The 23,184-nt window shown below is 25.8% G+C and overlaps 1 protein-coding gene across 2 annotated transcripts; it reads right to left on the bottom strand.

The window, feature by feature from the left end:
• Positions 1-1,654: 1,654 nt before the first annotated feature.
• On the bottom strand, positions 1,655-22,653 carry LOC135926028 (uncharacterized). Of its 2 annotated transcripts, none has more exons than XM_065461680.1 (12): positions 22,514-22,653; positions 22,378-22,470; positions 10,426-10,575; positions 9,528-9,656; positions 8,623-8,682; positions 8,261-8,369; positions 8,034-8,127; positions 7,175-7,265; positions 6,779-6,873; positions 3,409-3,542; positions 1,961-2,968; positions 1,655-1,810 (listed from the first exon to the last, which is right to left on the bottom strand). In XM_065461680.1, the coding sequence occupies exons 1-11, from the start codon at positions 22,601-22,603 to the stop codon at positions 1,986-1,988; spliced, it is 2,028 nt and encodes a 675-aa protein (XP_065317752.1). In that variant the 5' UTR covers positions 22,604-22,653; the 3' UTR covers positions 1,655-1,810; positions 1,961-1,985. The 2 variants fall into 2 exon arrangements, 1 of the variants encoding a protein (XP_065317752.1); XR_010571770.1 differs by having other exon boundaries at positions 1,772-1,810; positions 1,905-2,968.
• Positions 22,654-23,184: the final 531 nt, after the last annotated feature.

Raw genomic sequence — 23,184 nt, 5'->3', positions numbered from 1 at the left:
TTCCACATCAGGTCTCTTTAAATCTAACATTAGAAAATAACGTCACTAGTCTATATCAGGCTTACCCTGTCTATTGACAAGATATAAATTTTAAAATTCTAAAAAGGGCCAACCCCTTACACCGCCAATCCTGTAAAAATAAATACACTAATTGTAATCATAACTCGTAAACTAGAAACTTACCAAGAGTTTTTGGTATTGGATCAATATTATAAAGCCTTTGAGAGTAGCTAAGCTGATAGTGCCAATTTTCTTTCACAAGAGAAAATAAAATATTAGTAAATTAGATAAGTATTATTAAACCTTAGGAGTTTGAAATGAATAATGTTAATATTTTATACTACATGCAATAGTTTAATTTTTAAACAATTTTTTTTTTCCAATCCAAAATGTTGTTTAAAATTTTTACCACGTGCAGTAAAGAAAATCGTTTCAAACTATTCTCAAAGGTTTTGCAATACTCATCTACTATTCCAAATTTTTTATTTAGTTTAAAAAATTTCATTTCTTCTTGGAGGAAAATAAAATAGGATCAACTTTAAAATGATAATATAAATTAGTATAACATATTTTTAGTCTTTCTATATTTAATTTTAAAATAATTAAAAAATCATTTTTTGAATAAAATATTTGTTCTTTAAAGCTATAATATAAGACATTCTTTTTTTTGGTTATCAGTTCTTCTTGGTAAAACATGTTTCCATCAAAGATGGCCCAATTTGTATTTTGACCTAAAAGTGTTAGTAATATTTATTAGGATAAAATTTATTTTTATCATTTTATTTTCTTTTTTACTTTCAGTATAATTATCTAATGATCACCATTATATCCATTTCGTTGATGTATTTATTTTATTCAGAATTCCGATTATAAGCGTTATTTTTTAATATAATACTATATTTTACAAAAAATTGTTAGGCGGTGTCCTAGTTAGTCGTATTTCTAAACAGTCGTATAGAGCTGCCTAAAAAAGAGGTTACCACGTATTTGGTTTATTTGTTGTACCAAAAAGGTATATATAAATAATATTTATTTCATGTAGTTCCCTTTCTTTCAAATAGGGTGTCTTAGTTCAAAATCGTGCAACCTGGGTTAAATAGAAATAAATGTCAAAATAAGCCGAACCAGGATACGGTCTTACTGCTGGTTTGAATTTCTGACTTATAGCATACTTCGATCATAAAAAAATTTATTTACTGAATTATATATTCAAGCTACCTTTTATTCGATAGTAAATCTAAACAATTAATACAATATTCAATCGTGATAATATATAAAATAATATTTCGTAAAACAATAGCTATACTAAATTCTATATAAATAATTAGTTTTATATGAAATCTAATCCTAATATATTATGTTCTGATAAGAATCGAAATATAATATAAAAAAAATTGAAAAATTTTATAGTATAAATAAATAATAAGAAATTTTTTAAAATGTATTTTATACTATGAGTTTCAATGTGTAGAAAAGGCAGGCATTCGCCATTTCCGAAATTTTAAATATAATTATTAGGGTCTTTTTTTACAAAAAAATTCAATAAGTATTTAATGTAAAATATGTTGGATAACTAAATGTTCTAAATGGATGAAATAATCTAAAAATTAAATATGATTAAAATAATTATTCATGTTTACAAATTTATATAACATTTTTTTACTTAAATGATGAGCAGTGCTTGCTAAACATATAATTTGTATGTAATTGCATAATCATTTGTAAATAAAAAAAATAAATTTGAGTGAACTATTGATATTTACATCTTCTTCCTTCAATACAATGAGTACTCGTGTTTTATTTTAACATACTATATTGATTTGGTAAAATATAAATATTGTATAATTATTACCGAAATTATTTTTATACTTTTATCTAAATATGGCAATAAAAAAATAAATTACTCTTTTTTTCCTCTTCTTATTTAATTAAATTCCTCTTTCTAAAAATAAATTATGACCGTTAGTTTGGGATGAATGCAAAGATTAATCGTCCACGCTTAAAAAACTCGAATTATTGTCTGATTTTGTTACAGAATCGAACTTTGAATCCGAAATGAGGCTTTTTCTATTTATCACATCACCATCTTTAACTTCCTTATCAAAATTAACATTTCGGCAAGCACCTTCATTGCTAATACGCTTAACACAATTGTCATCGTCAATATTGACTTCAAATAACTTGGTATTATCTTCCGATAATTTAGTGTCCAAATAACTTTTGTCTCTTGATTTAGTTTTATCTTCTCCCTTAAATCGAAAAGAGCTCAACAAACGACGGTATCCTTGTTTGTTGGCAGAATTGGGTACTGTAATATTCTTGGAATCAATAGCCTCTTTTTCGATGGTGCCATTAGTACTAGTCTGATCTGCCAGAGTATTCTGAGTGTAAATATGGTTATTTTGATTATTATTGATGTCTTTCTCGCGGCAATAAGTAGTGATAACGTGACGATACCTGAGGTAACCAGCGAGCATCACAAGTGCCGGTATGACCGAAAAGACTCCTATAATATAAAAGAAGCCGGTAAAATCGATATAATTATTTGTCGTATGATGGATGTCGCCAGTCAAATTTTTACCAATATTTATAAATGATCCATTCGTTTGGTTTAAGTGATTAAATAGGCTTAAATAATCATAAGACTGATTGAATTTAGACGTCAAAGGTGAATGAGATAACGAAGTTTCGTTTAAAATGGAATTAAGAAGATGAGACGATAAAGTGGCGCGGGAGGGTGAAGAAGTGTCAAAATCAGATAATTTCGTAATTTTATGATTTCTAAAAGTTTTAGACGAGGACATGTCGAGAACAAGGCCCACTAATGGACCCTCCAAAAAGGTTCCAAGCGAACCAAATCCATTGATGAGACCTATCAGCGCGGAAGGAGATTCGACTCGAAAGCAGGAAGATATGAGTAAGGGTACAGAGGAAGAAAGTAGGTTGTCTACTCCACCATTCATTACACCTGGGAAATGTGAAAAGGTAAAATGCCGAATATTTTAAACATAAGATTGAAAGAAAAAAAAAGGAATGAAAGGAGAAATATATTGATTAATATATTATAACTTGTAAAATATAGCTAGTTGTATCATTAAAAAAAGTTTTAATTTTCCTATAGTGGGACTTTATGTTAATAATATAGAAACCATATTATAATTATCATTATAAGATAGTGCGGAAAGGAAGGAATAAAAAGTAATAAGATTATCGAAACATGAACATGATATAAAATATAAACTATAGGTTTTCAAAATTCATCTATGATAGTATAAATAAATATATCTCGAATTAGAACCAGTGCTGGACAGGTGTTGGTTATACAATGGCCCGGATCGGTACTGGTTTAAGATTTTATATCTTTATACTTATTAATACAATTATCACAATTCAAGAGTTTAAATAAACCCGCTAATAAAAGAAAAGACGAATTAATCAACCAATGCCATGAGGGATCCGTGCTAAGGATGAAACCGAAGACCATTATGATGTGAATGAACAGAAAATAAATTATTCCCACGAATTGAGTCTTGTGAAATACTCTGTGAAAAATTTTCAAAAAAAAAATTAATATACAAAGAGGGAAATATTATAATATGCAGAATTTAATTTTTAATAATTTTGTCATACTTTTTGTATAATCTTATTCTCTTCCTTTTCTTCACCAATTTGAACTCTTTTTGATAATTTACTCGGAATTGTTAAATTTAGTAAAACCCTTAAGCAAACAATTTATAAATTTATCAACCAAAGGTTTTAAAAGATACTCGTAACCCGTTTCTATTCATCAGTCATTAATTATGCCACAATAATTGTCAGTAAGTAAAAACTTGGTTATGACAGATATTGAAGTAAAATCAGACAGCCAAAATGTTCTGAGGATATTATATCACCTTATAAAGTAAAAGTAATTCGTCAAATCAGGTAAAACGTAAATTTAATGTCCACATTAAAACTTCTGTAGGGTTAAAGAATATACTTTAAAAAAACAAAAGCAACATAGCAAATTAAAAAGAATGAACTGATTTCAAATATATAGGATGATCACTTATTTTTTAAGTACAATAATCATAAAAAAGCCTAACTTGCGTTGCCTTTAAAAAAACTCAAATCAATTAGAAAATATACATATTATATTTCAACATCAAAATCTATAAAAACAAGGTGCATTTCATCATTAAATCTTAATGTTGTAAACGAACGCGTTCAAAATGAACGCGTTCGTGAACGAAATTCGTTTTTTAGAAAAAAATAATGAACGGCGTTCCTTTTATTTTTGACGAACTTTGAACGTGAACGCGTTCCTTTTTTATTACGAACGCGTTCGAATTTAACGTTCGTTCAATTTTAAAAATACTTTTTATTTTTATTCATTCGAAAAATTTAATATTTCCGAATTATTTTAAAAAATGTATTATTATTTTTTTAATCGGCTGTGTATTTCCTTTTCACATTTCAATTTTTTTAACACATAGTTTATTAATTTGAATATTATTGTTTATATTTTAATTTAATAGATTAGTATAAGCATGATTATTTTTATTTAATCCTCATCATCTGATTCTGAAAATCCAAAATCAGATGAATTATCATTACTATGGCCAAATATGATAAATGTTTTACATTAACATCCTATATTGAAGGAATTAATCCAATGCTTACCAAGTGTAAAATGTGCCAAAAAGTATTATATTGTCAAAATCTTTAGGTTCCAATTTAAAACGACATTTGATTTTAATATTAATTATTTGATTTTATATGATATGATATATATCAGCAACTATTGAAATAAAGAGAGAATTTACCCTTTAAAAAAAAAAAACTAAGTTAAATCATTAAATTTGAAAAAATAATGCATTTGGGATATTTGACCCCAACAATAACGATAGTTATTTTAAAATTAAAAAAAATAGTGGCCTTAAATATGGTCAACCATTGATAGACGCCGTATTAAATGGGATAAATAAAAGGTATTAAACCTATCACTCTCAATTAATTACATATATTTTATTTTTTTTAAACATTTGAACATATATATAAGGACCAATATGTTCTTTCTGCAATTATACATCCAGCATTCAAACTTCAATGGCCATAGATAAAACTTCCACAGAACGAACCTATTAAAAATAAACTTAGAGCGATATTAAAAAATATGCTTTGAAAACCTTAGAGAACTGTTAATTTCGAGATATCCTTTTTTTTGTCGAGAGTAGAGAATGAATCGGAGGAGGATAACTTATCTCAATTTTTTGCAAATAACAAAACAATATGTTTTTAATTAATAATATATTGTATTAACTTTTTTTGAATATGAACTTGAACGCGTTCGATTTTTGTCAATGAACGTTGAACGCGTTCGATTTTTTTAGAAATGTTTACAGCACTATTAAATCTCAATGTATTCCAAACTAGTGCATGCTCTGATTAAAAAACGCTTAGTTTCCCTTGGCAGCAATAACAAGGATAATCAGGAAAGAAATTCTTTATAAATGGTAAACTTAGACCTGTAACCCAAAATTAGGGTTCAGTAATTCTAAACTATTTTGCGGAAATTTTTATAACAAACTAATTTTCTTAAGGAGATTCCTTTCCGGTTCCAAAATACCCGAGTTATCCATATCGGTCCTTATTTGGTATGTGTTCTCAAAATGTATAACCATACAATTTTGAATTTGTGAACTCTAATTTGGGTTCATCGCCCGGGGAAAATGATTAAAAAACGATAGAGGAAGAAAATTGAAAACGATAATCAAAGAATTGATAAATACTACCCAAAGTCAAGAGTTCGCCTAAAAAAATTTTAAATAATTATATCATATATTTTTATATATAAAGGATAATATAAGCTATAGAAATATAAGGCATTCATATAAACAGTATGATTGGAGCCTATTATAGGGTTTAATTATTATTTTGGGGTCACTGGTATAGGTTAAACAATTCGCCGATATCGATACCGAGAATATCAGTGTATCTGTAGAATAGTATTAGTCTACAAAACATAAAATCTTAATTAATTTTAGCCACATATGTGGGGTTAAAAAAATAATAATTGCATAAAATTGTATCAGCGATTAAAAAAATCAATTGTTATCAGAAAAAGTTTGACTTATTATCTTTTAACTTTTTTTGGCAATTTTAAAAGCAAATTGATATAGTATCTGAGCCAGGATCTAATATTACGGAAGTCTATCGATTTTGCTTATAAGTGGCTGAAAGGTTTCGACTATAGTTAGGTAATTACTATATTTTTAGCCCTTTAATCCACTTTTAAGCCGGCTATAAAAAATCGACCAAACCAAATTTTTAACCAAAAACTATCATTTTGGCCTCGGTTTGGCCTCGGGGTATAAATTAAAACGTCTTAATGTTAACGGATTTTCTCTGGCAGGTACCTGAAGATTGAGCCAAATTAGCCGTTTAGCAATTACCCAACTATAGTTTCGACATCTATTAACAAAATCTCGAGGCTAGTGTAATATTTTAACTAAAATCTTTATTTAAATCTGCTAAATTGAGCCGTTTAACAACATTAGCCAGGACTGCCTCTTAAATGTTTCTATTTTATGCAATTTTTATTCATCATTAAATAAAATTTACATTTTATATTGCTTATATTATTCTTTATATTATATTATAAATCATAAAATAAAATCTTTCTAACATAGTGTTATATTATTAATTATATTTAACTCTTTGACTTGCAAATTTTTTTTTAAATGTACTAATTGACTCTCGGTAGTATTTGGTATTATGTATATTTGATTGCATTTACTTGTCCATGATTAATCCCAACAAAACAGATCCTATAACCCCGCCTACTTCAAAAAGTGCCGATATATTGCCAGCTTTAGTCGAAGAAAAATTGTTCTAGATAAAATATATATGGCTTCAGTAATATGAAATAAACGATTTTATTAACTAGTAACTTCAAAATCAACCTGAACCTGGACAAATTTTTTATATTGCCTTGAAAATATATCAATAAAATAAAAAACTCCCTTAAGATTAGTCTTTCCTAATCACAGAAATTTTTTTATTATATATTTTAAGCTTCGGATCAATGGCAGTCTGATGGAAGCTTGGTATTATTCAAGTAATCAAACGGGATATAAACATGACATGATTTATTAAAAAATATATATCATTTTTTGTGTATTACGATTTATACTTTATATTCGAGCAAGAAAGGTAACCACATGTAAAAGATGTATCTAATCATTTTGAGACAAAACATAGCTATCGAGAGGTGTAAGATCAACCTAAAAAAAATTGAGTGAAATTGTTATTTTTTTAAAATTATTTATTTTTTCCAACATTTCGTTTAAGTCATTATCAATTCTATTAACCCTACTTAATAGTAATTTAACATTTTTTAAACTTGTATACATATCTTTCTTTCAAAAAAAATTCAAAATAATTTTTTAATTTGATTTACTTATTAACAAGGTAAGATAAGAACATCAAATTTCCAATTAACCATTCCCAAAATTTTTTTTATAACGCTAAATATTCCAAATCATTTGTATTCTTTTTTTGAAAAGAAACTAAATTATTTCTAAAAAGGTAGTCCTTTTAATAGTTAATCAATTATTAAAATTATAATATTATATATTTTAAAAAGATAATAGTATAATGAGTCAAATTTTTTTGTAAATAGGAGAAAATTTTTTCTTTTTTAAACGATGACAATGAATTTGATATAGATCAGAGCTATCCTGCCCAGATTTAAATTTTTCCCCATCTTCTAACCTGGCCACCAGGAATTTGATTAATTTAATGGCCTGGTTCGAATTTTTACAATATAGTCAATATCATTTTGGTTGTATGAATGATTTCAAAAGAAAATTAAAAATACGAGATGCGAACAGCTTGATTTTAAGCTCATACCATTTTATAGCACGGGTTTCAGGTATTAGATTATAGATATTTGATAAAACCAGAAAGGTTAATTCAATGATAATTATTGTTATGGTTAAGACGAAATATGTTTTTTAAAAAATTATTATTATAATAACAAAAAAATATACGGAACATTCCAGAAAAGAAGTAGGGATTTTTTAGCGTGAACCCAAAAAGATTTCTTGATTTCGGGTGAATGAAGTACTGGGGATAAAGCATCGTCTATCATAAAACATAAATACTTATTTCATTTTTAAATTTGTTAAAAATTAAAGTATGTTTTTTCTTTCTCCTCGATCAACCCTACTTCTTGTTTTCATAAATATCTCTTTTTTATGCATATCATAGGTAATACGGGAGTCCTTCAAGGTCATATTATTCCCTATTTCAGCGATTTTAAAAGATTCCATCAGTTTTTTCATCCGCCACTTGAAAAAGAGCAGCAAAGACAATCCCATTCCTATCTATATAATATATTTTTTTTTAAGAAACATTAAGGAACAATGAAATACGTAAAAACAACGTAACAATTCTGATAAAATATATAATTATTATATTATATTGTTTATATCTTCCTATAATAGAATATTGGTGAAAATGTAATCTACCTTATTTTACCAATTGTAAATGAACAAAGAATCTCTTTGATAAAAAGGTCATTCTATTGTATCTATAGAAGTGGCCAACTTGTGAAGAATTAAAAAATAAAAGTCATACTATGAGAACGGAGGGAATTGGGTATACCCATCTCCAGGATAAACGATCTTTAATGAAAACCTAGCATATCGTAGTTATTTTTTAATATATAAATAGTAAAGATAAATTAGTTAAAAAAATATATATTTCATTCATTTCTCACATGTATTATGGGATAATTAACTAGTAATTGAATTAATATCAATCCAAATTTAAAAATCTATTTTCCTCTCCTTTAAAACTTAATTGGTTTTTAAGGGGCAGATATTTCTATATTATGTATTATGTAAATGTAAAAAATTTTAGAGATGTAAAAAAAATAATTTCGGTACGGGCTATTCGAGCCTAATATTTTTAAAAAAAATTTGGGTCGGGTCGTGCTTAAATATTTAAATATGATATCATTATATTTTGTTAAATAGCTTGATTTAATTTAAATCCTGCAAGAAACAAGGTGCTAATATTTATTTTTTTTACAATAAAAGAAAAATTAAATTTTTCTATATTTAAATAAATTAGGGCTAGGTCAACAAATAATTTTTATTTTTGGTAGGGGTTTTCGGGACAAATAAAAAAATATTCGTTTGGAATCGGGCAGGGAAGACGGCCGGGATTGAAAAATTAGGCCTGATGCAGATCACTAGTAGCTATGGTATTTTTACTAGATAAACTATATACCATATAGAAGTCTCTTTTTTTAATATTAAAGATAAACAAATTAAAATTACTTGGAAAGAGATAAATTTCGGCTGAGTTTAAGTAATTACATAATTTTCAAGAAATGAGGGTTTTTTAAATTAAAAATAAATATGATTTATAGGTCTTAAATGACAACTTGTTAACCCACATGAATTTAATATATCATAATATAATATATCTTTAATTAATATATATATTTTAATATCAGTTTTTTAAAAATATCAAACGGATAAAAAAGTTCCAAGGGTTCCGCCAGCGAATGTCGACGTGCCAAATATTCCCAGCACGAAATTTTTGTTGTTAGAATTTTCGAACAAAATAGACACTATCTTGATGGAGAGAGGCCAACAGAAGGCCTTTTTTTTGTTTAAGGATGAATAATATATATTTAAATAAATACATAGTTATTATCGAATTATATTATCAATATTGTTTTACTATTAAAGCAATAAAATATTCTTCTAAAATTCAAATTATTTTCTAACCATTAGTCAAAAAAAAGTTTTAATGTTCAAATTTTGCGTTTTGATTTCGGGTTTCAAATATCTTATTCTATTTTCAGGGAACGAATACGAATATTGTGTTATTCACATTCGATTCAAATTATTCGAATAATTAATTTTTCTTAAATATTATAAGATAATTCATGGTTAAACATGACATATTTTTTATTGCACATCTAATTCTAAACAAAAAAAATTTCACAAGTAGTTGATGTATCTTATTAACAACAACACTTGTCAGATTGATAGGTTATGAATACAAATGACAAATGATTAAATTTTAATAAAAACAGATAAATAATTATTTCGAATAATTTGATTCGAATAGCCGAGTCATTCAAATACTCAGGCCGTGCCCTGGTTAGTTTTATTTTTCTAACTCATTTCTGTTCAGACCAGTCTATACAGATTTTGAATTAGGACACCCCATTTTTGTTTTGTTAGAGGAAGCTATATAGATGGCTAAACAGACGTCTGCTTAGAAATAAGAGGAGTCTGGACAGGGCCTTAAGACTTTTGATGCAATTAAGTTGTTTGCCGGACAATTCCACCAAAAATAGATTAGAGGTAACAAAAGGTAAAATAGACAGCTTAGGATGTAGGGTAAATTAAAAAAAATTACCTGAAAAGTTCCATTGAGGAATAGGAATATGACGAGCGAATAGAGCTGATCCAAAGGTCCCATAAAGAGTGTGGAAAAGCCAGAACTCAAAATGCAAATTATCAAGAGTTTGGTGGGATTGATCGAGTCCCCTAGATTACCTAAGACAATCTGAAATTTTTATAAACGTATTATTATTTTTTTGGTTGGGCCAATACCGTATTAGTTTATCGGATAAAAAGATGAGTGCAATCTTATTAATTTTTAAATAGCCGATATGGAATTAGAAAGTTTCTAATAAAAGTCTAATGAATAATATATCGTTTTCTCTACATAAAAAATTAATTTAATATTATATAATTTTCATCGTCAAGTATTCAAAATACAACTGATTCGAAGATTTCGCGTAATCAGAAGGATGGGGGGAGTACGAGAGATCCTCCTCTCCACTTCGGAAATTTGACTTTTACCCTAAATATCATTTTGAGTTAGCAAAAAATCCTCCTTCCAAAAAATGCATACAATATATCACTTAGATGTGTTTTATTGTTTCAAATTTAAACAATTTCTTGAGTGCGTTTTTTTAAATTTAAAAATCTGATTTTACCAGAAATGTATTCCAGCATGTTTAAAATAAGCTATATTTGAATTGTAGACAATTTTGCCATTAAGCTTTGAGTCATTTATAATTTACATAAAAAAATCTATGGAAAATTTATATAAATTAATTAAGTTCAAAAGTTCATGGCAAAATTATCGGAAATTAATAGGGTAAGTATTCCAAACACGAAGAAATACATTTCCGGTAGAATCAGATTTTTAAATTTCAAATAACGCTCTCAAAAAAATGTTTTTATGTTGTAAAAATAAACATAAATTATAATTTGCAAGAAAAATAAGTGTTAATATTTTTTTTACAATAATAACATAATTTAAAAAAAGGGGAAAACTAAAAATTATTTTTATAAAAATATATCATGCAAAACTCCAATAAAATTTTATTAAAAAATCTCATAACTTTTATGCAAATACACGTAATAACTTTATATTTGTTATTCACAATTTGCTTGAGGGGGGTAGGGGGATAATTTTTATAAAAAAATCTAAAATTCACCTTGAAGTTATTATTGAACATCTGAAATTTAATAAATTTATTATGGCTAGTGACTAAAAAATTGACAATTACTTAATACCTATATAATCTGTATATTTATCAAATATAACTTTAGGCACAAGATTGTTCAAATTTTCATTTAAATGATATTTAAGCCTTTTTCTGCTTTTTCAACCTTAAACCCAGAGTTGTCAAATATCTAGATACAAAAATGTGGCATTGTGTTATTATACTTTTATAAAATAGTATCTGTACTCGATACTATTTAGAGGTATCTATATTTATTCTTAGACACATTTCGACATCATTATTCTTAATAGGAATTATGCACACTTTTCATAATTATATTAAAATCCGATATTAAATATAGGGTCGGCACCGATATTTTTTAAAGACCCGATACTAGTGTTGTTAAACGGCTCGATTTGAGCCGATTTTTAAAAACGGCTAACTCAACATTGTAGCCAGGAAAATTTTGCCTAAGCGTCGAGATTTCGCCAATAGATGTTCAATCCTATGTGCCATCTATGAGCAAAATCTTTAGACTTGCATGATATTTTTCTGTAAAATATTGAATTAGCCGTTTTTAAAAATCGGCTTAAATTGAGTATATTATTTTGGGTTATTTTAAGATTGTATATATAATCATATAATTTATTTTATAAATAATTTCTTAATAAGTTAATTAAAGGAATTAAACAATTTATTAGTTGAAATGTTTAAAAAATTAATTTAAAATTTTACATTATTTTTTGCTATATTATTTACAACAAGAAAAGGATTTTAAAATATCTAATGTTAGTGTTGTTAATAGTATTGTTAAACGGCTCGATTTGAGCCGATTTTTAAAAAAGGCTAACTCAATATTTTAGCCAGGAAAAATTGTGTAAGCCACAAAATTTCGTAATAGATGTCCAAACCTTTGTGTCACACATGAGCAAAATCTTTAGGCTTGCATAATATTTTTCAGAATAAAACATTGAGTTAGCCGTTTTTAAAAATCGGCTCAGATCGAGCCGTTTAACAACACTAGTTGCTAAACAGCTTCATTTAGCCCATAAAACGGTTAACTCAAGATTTTGGCCAAAAGTATATTAATCAAGCTTATTAATTTTGTCATGTTTGTTTGGATACATATATATTTTTAGACGTTGTATTTGTATTTAGATCCATTTGAAAAGTATCTTTCAACAATTCTGCTTAAAACAATATATATTTTTTAGTTATCATTTTTATATGATATAAATGTTTATTTTTACTTTATTAATTTTTGAAAAGGATCTCAAATTAGTGGAAAATTAATAAATTATAAATTTTTATTTTATTTAATAATTTTTTAAAACATTCAATAAATTAATGTTAACGTTTGATTATTTTATATTATAAATTAATATTTTCTAAAATTACTTTTAAACAATATATAATCAAATTATCTTAAAAGACATAATAGATATTACAAAAAAATTCATGATTTTCATTAGTTTTGTTAAACTAATCGATTAGAACCGGTTTGCTAACTCAATATTTTATCCAGAAAAATATTACGCAAGCCTATGATTTTGGACATAACTAAATCTCGATGCATAGGCAACATTCTGGATAAAATATTGAGTTGGCCGTTTAAAAACACTATAAAAACATAAAAATTCACTTCATGATTCTAAGAGGGCATTATACAAGTTTTTATTCGAAACGCTCCTTTATATCTCTTAACCTCTCATTTCTGCATAAAATGTATTGCAATTTTTATCTTGTTGGCGATCTTATTTAAATTTTTTTTAAAAATACAATATATATTTCTACTACAGGTATTTTATAGCTAAAATTTCCGCATAATTCTTTTTTTTTCTAATAGACTGTGCAATCTCATAATATATTATAGTATAATTTATTTTATAATATTATCAAATATGAACATTAGATTAGATTTGTGTATTAAATTTACTTTTCTTTTAAATGTATGTTATATTCCATATCCAATCAACTGAAGATTCAACCCGACCCTATTCTATTTTTTTACAAATTTGTATGATGGTAAAAATATAAAATCTAAATTCCCAACTCAGCTTCCTTCATGAGATATAGCCACTTTAGAAACGCGAAAATTCCAAAATAGACTATATTTAATTTTAAAAATATCTCAAAAACTAATTAAACGTAAAACATAAGCTCAAGAATAGACATTTACTTTATTGAAATAAGTCTTACCAAAAACCGGAAATGCATATAAAATAAAAATTGTTCTTTTTTCTAAATTTTTTTTACAGATATACCTTATACTTCCTAATAGTAAGAGTATTGGACCAATTAGTTATTACACTTTAAATATAAGTAATAGAGCTAAAATCGTTCATAAATTTGCAAGTGTTTTATTTGTTAATACATTAAAAACAAAGATAGTGGTATAATAAATAAGTTAGAAGCGTTAAAAAAAATAGAAAAACCTCATTTATGTAGTAGAAGAAAAATTTATTAATTAAAATAAAAAATTTCTCATAAAACTTTTAATTACAAAAAATAATTATTTAAATTTAAAATGTTTAAATATTAATAATATTTTATCCAATTGATAGTTTTAGAAATTCCTCTTATTTAATAATCAAAATATTCCCACATATTCATCATAAATATTTGATAATTCCTATTTATCTAATTATTCTTTTTCCATTCCAGCATTTTCGCAATCTGCCATTAGTGCCAATTCTACATTAATAAACCCTATAAACTCATCCCCAATTCAAAACCCAAAAAGAAAATATAATTGTGAATAAAGAGAAAATTGAAATAGTAACTAAATTGTTATCCCAACAGCCAGAAATGAAAAGAATGAAAATAAAGGATATTGCTAAACATATTGATATGTCAATAACCTAGGTAAACATATTAAGGCAAGAAACCTTTCCAGAATTTATAGGCAAAAAAAGGGATGCAAAAAAAGAGATTCACCCGAAATCGAAAGAAATGTGATAATTTTTTTAATGGATAACAACAGGTCTACTATCAAAGATATCAGAAAATTTGCCTCCAAGTTTCCCCCAAAATGAAGAGACCATCCAAAAATATATTTAAAAAAATAGGATGGTCTAAAAAGGGCTGGGAAAAAGCCCAATCGACGAAATACACCAGGAGCAGTTCATATTCTCCAGACTTACTGCCTTAAAATGCTAAACATTCGTAAGAAAAAATGTTCTTTCTGGATGAAACAGTCATAAACCTACATATTAAACCTGTGTATGCTTGGGCCCCCTACAATGTCACACCAACTTGGATAGTTCCACCAGGCAAGAACGTAGGAATTGGGGGCCTTATAATGTATCGAATTGAAGGACCCTAAAATGGGTTGCTTTTTCTTGATTATCCGAGAATTAGTAACAATTCTTCCAAATGATATAATGCCGCAATACACAAGTGCCATCTTATCGATAGCTAAAAAAATCGAATTGAATATCTTCCGCCATATTCACCTCAAATAAATCCTATTGAAATTTTTTTCGGGGTCATGAAAAACAAATACTATACCAAGGCCAAACAATAGAGATCAAATCGTAAATAATGTTACTTCGATATTAAATTGGTTTATACCGTACTACAAATTTTTATAATCAATCATATGCATGATTTTTGGAAATTGATTATAGGGGACAACCAATCAATTAAAGGTAAGGATGTACCGATATTTTTTATTAGATCGGGCCGATATTTTACGCACTTTAAAATATCGGTTATCAGCCTATATTATGAAACTTACCGATCCGATAAAAAAATGGCGTTTGTTATAAAATTTACACAAAAAGTTATATATAAAAAATAGTGCTGTAAACATTTTTAAAAAAATCGAACGCGTTCGCGTTCAACGTTCATTGACAAAAATCGAACGCGTTCACGTTCAAATTCAAAAAAAGGAACGCGTTCAAGTTCAAGAACGCGTTCATACGTTCAAAATTTTATGATAAATTTTTTTTAAAATTTAATTTAATATAAATAAATGCCTTATATTTTTCAACACAATATATTAGCCATGATAAAAAATAATAGTTTTATTTTGATAATATAATTATAAATACAATATAATAGAGCGATAAAAAAATAAATTTATAAAAAAATTTTCTTATTAATTTTTAATAATAATTGCTTTTCAAAATTTTCATCTGATAGGCATGAACGCTTGTCAGTTAATACAGCGTTAGCTATACTAAAAACTCGCTCAACAGGGGCAGATGAAGGGATTGCGGTGTTATACTTGATAAACAATTCGTTTAAAAGGGGGAATTTATTAAAAACATTTAATGTTTTATCCATTGTTTCAAAAAATTGAGCTATGTTATCATCCTCCAATCTGCCCTCTTCTTTCTCGTCAAAAAAAAGGATATCTCAAAATTGATAATATTTTTGATATTTGGGCCATGGTAATTCTAATTCATTTAATATTGAATTTTGATTTTCAGAATCTGATGATGAAATATTTATATCCATGCAAATGCTAATCTATTAAATTAAAATATAAAATATTCAAATTAATAAACTTTAATCTTATCTTCTCTAGCAGTAGCACTATGGTACGTTAATTGCTATATGAAAGAGGAAAAAGTAAAAACAGCTGATTAAAAAATATAAGACTTTTTTGTTAAAAAATTGGATTAAATAATTTTTCAAATAAATAAAATATAAGACTTTTTTGTTAAAAAATGCGGATTAATATTAATTTTTCAAATGAATAAAAATAAAAAGTGTTTTTAAAATTGAACGAACGTAAAATTGAACGCGTTCATCAAAGAAAAGGAACGCGTTCACGTTCAAAGTTCGTCAAAAAAAAAGGAAAGCCGTTCATCACCTTTTTCCAAAAAAACGAACTTCGTTCACGAACGCGTTCATTTTGAACGCGTTCGTTTACAACACTAATAAAAAACCATTTATTTTTATAAATAAAATCGAAATCCATTTTTATGTTTATTTTTTTTCGCATTCTGTTTAATAAAAGTGTGCGATAATCTCTTCAGAAACCACTTAATGGTTCTTTGTTTTTAATGTACAGGGTTGCACGTATTTTATTTGGTGATACATTAAAAACAAAGACTATTAAGTGATATAATAAATAAATTTGAAGTGTTTAAAAAACAGAAATACCTCATTTATGTATTAGGGAAAAAATAGTTTAAGTGAATATTTTTTCAAAATTTTTATAATCCTATTTTAATTTAAGAAAATATAATAATCGGAAGAAATTTGAAAAATAAAATAAATGTAAATGCCATTCTTTTTTTTCTATAAAAGGCGCCAATCGGAAGAACGAAATATAAAAATTAACAACCCAATAAAGAAAATTTAGTTTACAACCCAACCAATTAATAAATATATTTTTTAAAATTTAGAAAATATAAATTTCAAATATCTTTTTTCTTCAAATATAGTTGAATATTTTATTTTGTATATATTATAATAATCTATAATTACAAGTACAAGCACAATATAATAATTTACATAATGATTTAATTTTGCGAGAAAATATTACATTTTAAAATTGTATTCTCGTTTAGTTTTGAGTGTTCCGAAATTGGCATCTTTATTTTTATATAAATAGAGAAAAGATAAAAATATATTTAAAATATTGTAAAATTTATATTACCTTTAATTGCTTGGTTGTCCCCGATAACCAAGTTCCAAAAACTCATGCATATGATTATAAAAGTTTGTAAAATCGTACGGTATGTATCGATTTAATATCGAAGTAACATTATTTACGATTTGATCTCTAGTTTGGCCTAGAAATTTTTATTTTTCAAAAATTTCTTCCTATTATTATTTTTTAAAATTAAAATAAGGTTTATAAAAATTTTGAAAAAATATTCACTTAAACTATTTTTTTCCTAATATATAAATGAGGTATTTCTGTTTTTTAAACACTTCAAACTTATTTATTATTAACCAAATAAACACCTGCAACCCTGTATTAAAATATATATAGTAATTTTTCCAAATCTTCAAAATAATAAGATTAAAATTTAGATAAATAAAAAATAGATGGGTGGACATTAGTGATCTTTCGGTCATGCCTAATATGTTTAAAAAAGGTTTGGACCGGAATAGGCTTAATTTTTATATAAAATAAATATTTTTAAAAATATCTGCAAGAATAAGTAGCTAATATTTTTTTAATTGTTTGTAGTGTAATGTAAAACTCTATTGAAAATATAATAAATTCGGAAGGGGGGCAAAATTTTTATTTCGGGTAAGAATTTTTGGGATAAATAAAAAAAAATCATTTGGGATCGAGTAGATATATTTAAAGTGTAATACTCTTGGCCCAGTACTTGTCCCTAGGATTTTGTACAAATATTAGGAAGTATTATGTCTCTCCGTAAAAATAATTGAAAGAAATAGAAAGAGAAATTTTTATTTTATAGCCATTTCCTATTTTTGTTAATAGACTTAAAATAAATTTTATAACATATTAAAGAGCTATTCTAAACCTATTTAATAAAATTTAAATTATGTTTTTAGCTTAATTGCTTTTTGAGATATTTTAAATTAAATATTGTGTATTTTGGAATTTTTGCGAAGATGGCCGTACCTCATGAGGTAAGCCGATTTGAAAAGTAAAATTTTATATTAGTGAATGTATAACAAATTTTTTAAAAAAACAAAGGTTATCGGGTCGAGAATCGACTTTTTTGGTTGATTTAATATGGAATACAACATATATTTTTCTATTTATAAAAATCGTTATATAGGCTGCTAAACCAAATTTATAGAAATGTTGTTTTCTTTTAGAATTTTAAATCAGTTTGAAATGCCTTCAAATAAAGAATTCTTTTCCGAGAATGCTTAAACAAGATTTTTGATCAAATTTTATTTGTAAAAAATCTATCATAAAGTAAATCTTTCATGATGGAATCATAAATTTTTCAAAAAAAGATTTATCTTTAAAATTCCAAGCTCTAAATTCACAAATAAACTTTATATGAGCTGTTGCATGCATTATAAAATAAAAATTTTATATTTTAATTCTTAAATTTATTATAGTGAATTAAGTTTTAAAATTAAAAAAAAGCTATATCAAAATAAATTACAGGATTAGCAACATAATATCATTTAAAAGTATGTTTCCATTTGAAATGGTATTAACTAATAATTTTGTGATTTAAAAATAAAAAAATGGATTTAATTCTTTCTTTCTATAATAGTTTTTATTCAAAAAATACATTCAATTAAATTTTATCTTGCCAATATTAATGGATAAAACAAAATACACAAATGATAAGAGAAAATAAAAATAGGTAAACTTTTGATATTCTTTAAAAATAATCTTATTTAAATATTTGATGTATTTAGGCAAGGAATAATAATATTCTGTGGCATAGACAAAGAAGGATTTTGCCCCTCTCCCATGGAAATTTTTTTGCGTTTTCATAATACTTTTATTTCCATATGTACAGTAGAATTTGTTTCATTTCTTTTAAATTGATAAAATATCTTACTTTAATTTTATAATTAAAATTATATCAGTAACTTCTTTTAAAAAGTGCCTAAAAAAATCATAAATAAATAAACAATATTAGAGGTAAATTTCATTTTATTATAATCAAATTTACACATAAAAAAATTGTTATTAATTATATTAAAAATTGAAAGGCGCTATAATTAGTAGAGGATTGTGTTTGGCCTCTTATATTTCCAACAGTAAAAGCGTACTTAGTATTATTTTATTAACAATAACTCATTGGAACTTGAGGGCAAAAAATCGATCATAATCGTTTTCCACGGTAACTAATCCATCTTATTTTGGTATCACACTTTCCAAAGATATTACATGTCTCTACTTTTTTTTATGTTACAACTTATAAATTATAAGAGTATCAAGTTTAAGTTTAAGACTATAGTCAGAGACATCGTAAATTTTTATTATAATACTAAAAAACCGATCCGATATTTATATTAATTTTCATTTGCCATCAATCTTTGAACTAATGTTATAAAAATATCAGTATTTTCTATTTTTAAAAAAAAACCAACTAACTTTCACGAATGATTTAATATCCATTTTGTTATTTTTATTCTCCAATTATAGACAAATATAGTTTAAACAGCCTCATTTGGTCTTTAAAAAAGAACTAAATCAAGATTTTAGCCAAAATATTATTACCTAAGCCTCGAAATTTCGCCAATAGAAATCCAAACCTTTCTGCCATATGTGGGCAAAATAAATAAGCTTGAGTAATTTACTTTCAGCCAAAATCTTGAGTTTGGCCAAATCGAACCGTTCAACAACATAAGCTGAATGTGACTCGTTAGATATTTAAAAATCCCTTTTTGTAGTTAATATAACAAAAAATAGTGTAAAATTTCAAATTATTTTTTAAAACATCGCAACAAATAAATTGTATCTAATTCCTTTTATTAATTTATTATTACGAAATTATTTATAAAATAAAATAAATTATATATACAATTAGGGTATATTAAAAAGTTCGATTCAGGTTGATTTTTAAAAACTATCCGATTAAGATTTTAGCCAAAATAATTTTTTGTAAGACTCGAGATTTTTCTCATAGATGGCAGAAATATTTGCCAAATCTCGAGATTTACATGATTTTGGTTAAAAACTTCGCTAATCGGGCTTTTTATAATCCTATACAATCATAAAAAAACCGAAAACAGAAAAAATATCAGAAAGGATTTATAAACAATATTGCCCCATCCGAAATATTTTATAAAAACGCTAAATATCGGTGCCGATCCGATATTTAATATCTGCATAGTTCCAATTATATGCTTCGGTGTTTATATTTTTAATTCTTTGTTGAATCTTGGATACCAATTTTAAATTTTTAAAAATTTTTCTAATTTATTAATTCAAAAATTCCAAAAATCAAGATGGCAAATGGGATTATTTTGTCATTAATAGTCTAAAACCTATGAGTAGTGTTGCTAAATTTGAGCCAATTTTTTAAAACGGCTAACTCAATATTTTAACTATAAAATATTGCTTAAGCAAGATTTCTCTATTAGATATCCAAACATTTGTGACATCTAATATTGTTAAAAAGCCCGATTTGAGGAGATTTTTCAAAATGGCCAAATTAAGATTGTAGTTAAGATAATATTATGTAAGCATCGAAATTTGGCAAATTGATGTCCAAGAATTTCTTGCCAGCTATGAGGAAAATCTTTAGGCTTACATAATGTTATTTTGGTTATGATTTTAATCTGGCCATTTTTTAAAATCGACCCAAATTGGGTTTTTTAACAACACTAATGCCATCTATGAGTAAAATCATCAGGCTTGTGTAATATTTTTCTGTATAAAATATTGAGTGAGCCATTTTTAAATTGGCTAAAATCAAGCTGTATAACAACATTACCTCTTAGCATTGTTAAAGGTGAGAAAAATTTTATGAGAACTATAAAACTCTTGCATGTGACCTTGTGTACCTCTTTTGTGGGCAAAAATTTCAGATGTAATTAATAAATATTTTTCAATTTTCAGAGTTATGCAAAACAAGCTCAGCCTTTTAGCAACTATTTCACACCCATATTTTTAGCTTTATGGACTGAATCAATTTTTAAACAAAATGATTTAAATCATTAATAATATCTGAAGCTGTTTCAATAAAGTCCCAAAAATGTCAAAAACATTTATAATTATTTTTTAATTTAAGTTTTACTTATCACAAATCCAATTAATGATAACTTCTTATTTATCTAAAAGATAATATAGAAGTCAAATTAATATATTAAAAAGCTTTCCAACAATTGACATTTTTGAAGTATAATACTCTACAAATTGAGATTTTCAAATGGTATCATGTAAATATGTCAAATTACCACATGGCATTAGAAGACATTTAAAAAAATGGAAATTTTTGTTTTTTTCAATAATTTTTATTCATTCATTTTGCACACTGGTCTATAACCAGTAAAAACTGTTAGAAAGCAAAAAAAAACCTTGTTAAATTGGAATATTTAAAAATGAGATAAAAAGCAGACAATAATATAATTTACAAAGACCTTTCTCGTTAACATTTTGAATCAACAATACTAATAAAAAGGCAACCTCAATTTAAATATGAGACAGGTTATAATTTTTTCAATTTAAAAGGTATTGTAAATGCAAATACTTAATTTGTGCACATTATAACACATTGTTATCTAGTGTTGTTAAACAGCTCGATTTGAGCCAATTTTTAAATATGGCTAACTCCATTGCCTATGCCTGAATAATATATTGAGTTAGCCGTTTTTAAAAATCGGTTCAAATCGAGCCGTTTAACAATACTATTGTTATCTTCATCAGCACCTAGCTTACTATCATTTAAATAAACAACCTCTTTAAAAAATTTATGTATAAAAAATTAAATTGTTTTTTTAAATATTAGATATAAATTAATTCAATATCATTTGTTGATTAGGAATGTAAAATAGCTTCATATTAGTGTCAATCTCAATAATATCCATCTATTTATATATCAAATGATATTCCATTTTATAACACAGAATTGGATTACAGTTGTTAACATGAACATATAAATATAATGTTTTTAAAATAATTTATATGAAAATTTCAAAACCTGGACAAAATATTTTTACCATTATTTTAATTAAATATTTTTTATTAATTAGGTAAAAAGGAATTGAATACCCCAATTTAGTAAGAAATATATTATACTTTAAGAATGGGAAGGTCAAATAATATTTCTAAAGTCTACCCTCCCCCTACCCCCTTGGAGATAATTTTGCTATATCATTGATAATAATATAAACTTTATCATTAGTAAATTAGAAATCAAAAAAATATATATATAAAATTTATATTTGTAAACTAAGAATTATATAAATTTATTGATATATGAAATATAAAAAACCTGAAAAATTGAATAAGGCAATAATAATGCAGAATCCAACATTCCAATAGTAACCCTTGCATATCCATATCCCTTTTCTAGATCTGTTTTAATCTATATCAAATACCAATTAAGGTAGAATTAGGTCAATAATTACAATTCCTAAAGGTTTTCTAGTAAAATAAATAAAACAATAACACAGCCATAACACTGAGAACGACCAATATCTAAGAGATATGCTAGACATTATTTAAAATTTAAATTTCTCATCGTTCCATCTCAAGAACAATTTTCGTGCCTTTAAGAATGGTAAAAGTTATCCCTTTCTGTGATTGGTCGATAAAAGTTTGGAAAAAATAAAAAATAAGCAATTTTAACTAAAACATTAACTTAACAATTTAATTTTACTATAATTAAAATTTTTACATAATTCACCTTTTCAGTGTAAATGAAATGCTCTATTATAAAATTATTTAAGCTAAAACTTTGAAAAGAGGAAATTATATTCAACTGGAAATAAATAGCAACCACATGAACAGGGCGAAGGGATGGGAAGGGGGAAGGGTGGGTAGATGTTTGCATTAAAAAATTTTAAGAGAATGCCTAGATATACGATAAATTTTTAGAATAGCTGTAAAAAATTATTTAATACTTTGATTATAGACCTATTATAATGCAGTGATATTCTAAAACATTGGTTAAATTCCTATATTACATGCAATCAGTAAATATTTTTCAAATCTAACCTTTTCTGGATAATTATTCCTATTAAATGTAATCTAAAAGGGTTAGACATTCTTTCAATAGGCTCATATTCATGCGAAACAA

This window comes from Gordionus sp. m RMFG-2023, chromosome 3 (assembly GCF_954871325.1).
Source record: "Gordionus sp. m RMFG-2023 chromosome 3, tfGorSpeb1-WG-v2, whole genome shotgun sequence".
Lineage (NCBI taxonomy): Eukaryota > Metazoa > Nematomorpha > Gordioida > Chordodea > Parachordodidae > Gordionus > Gordionus sp. m RMFG-2023.
Note: the sequence above shows the minus strand (reverse complement) of the source record. Positions and strands in the feature narration are given on the sequence as shown.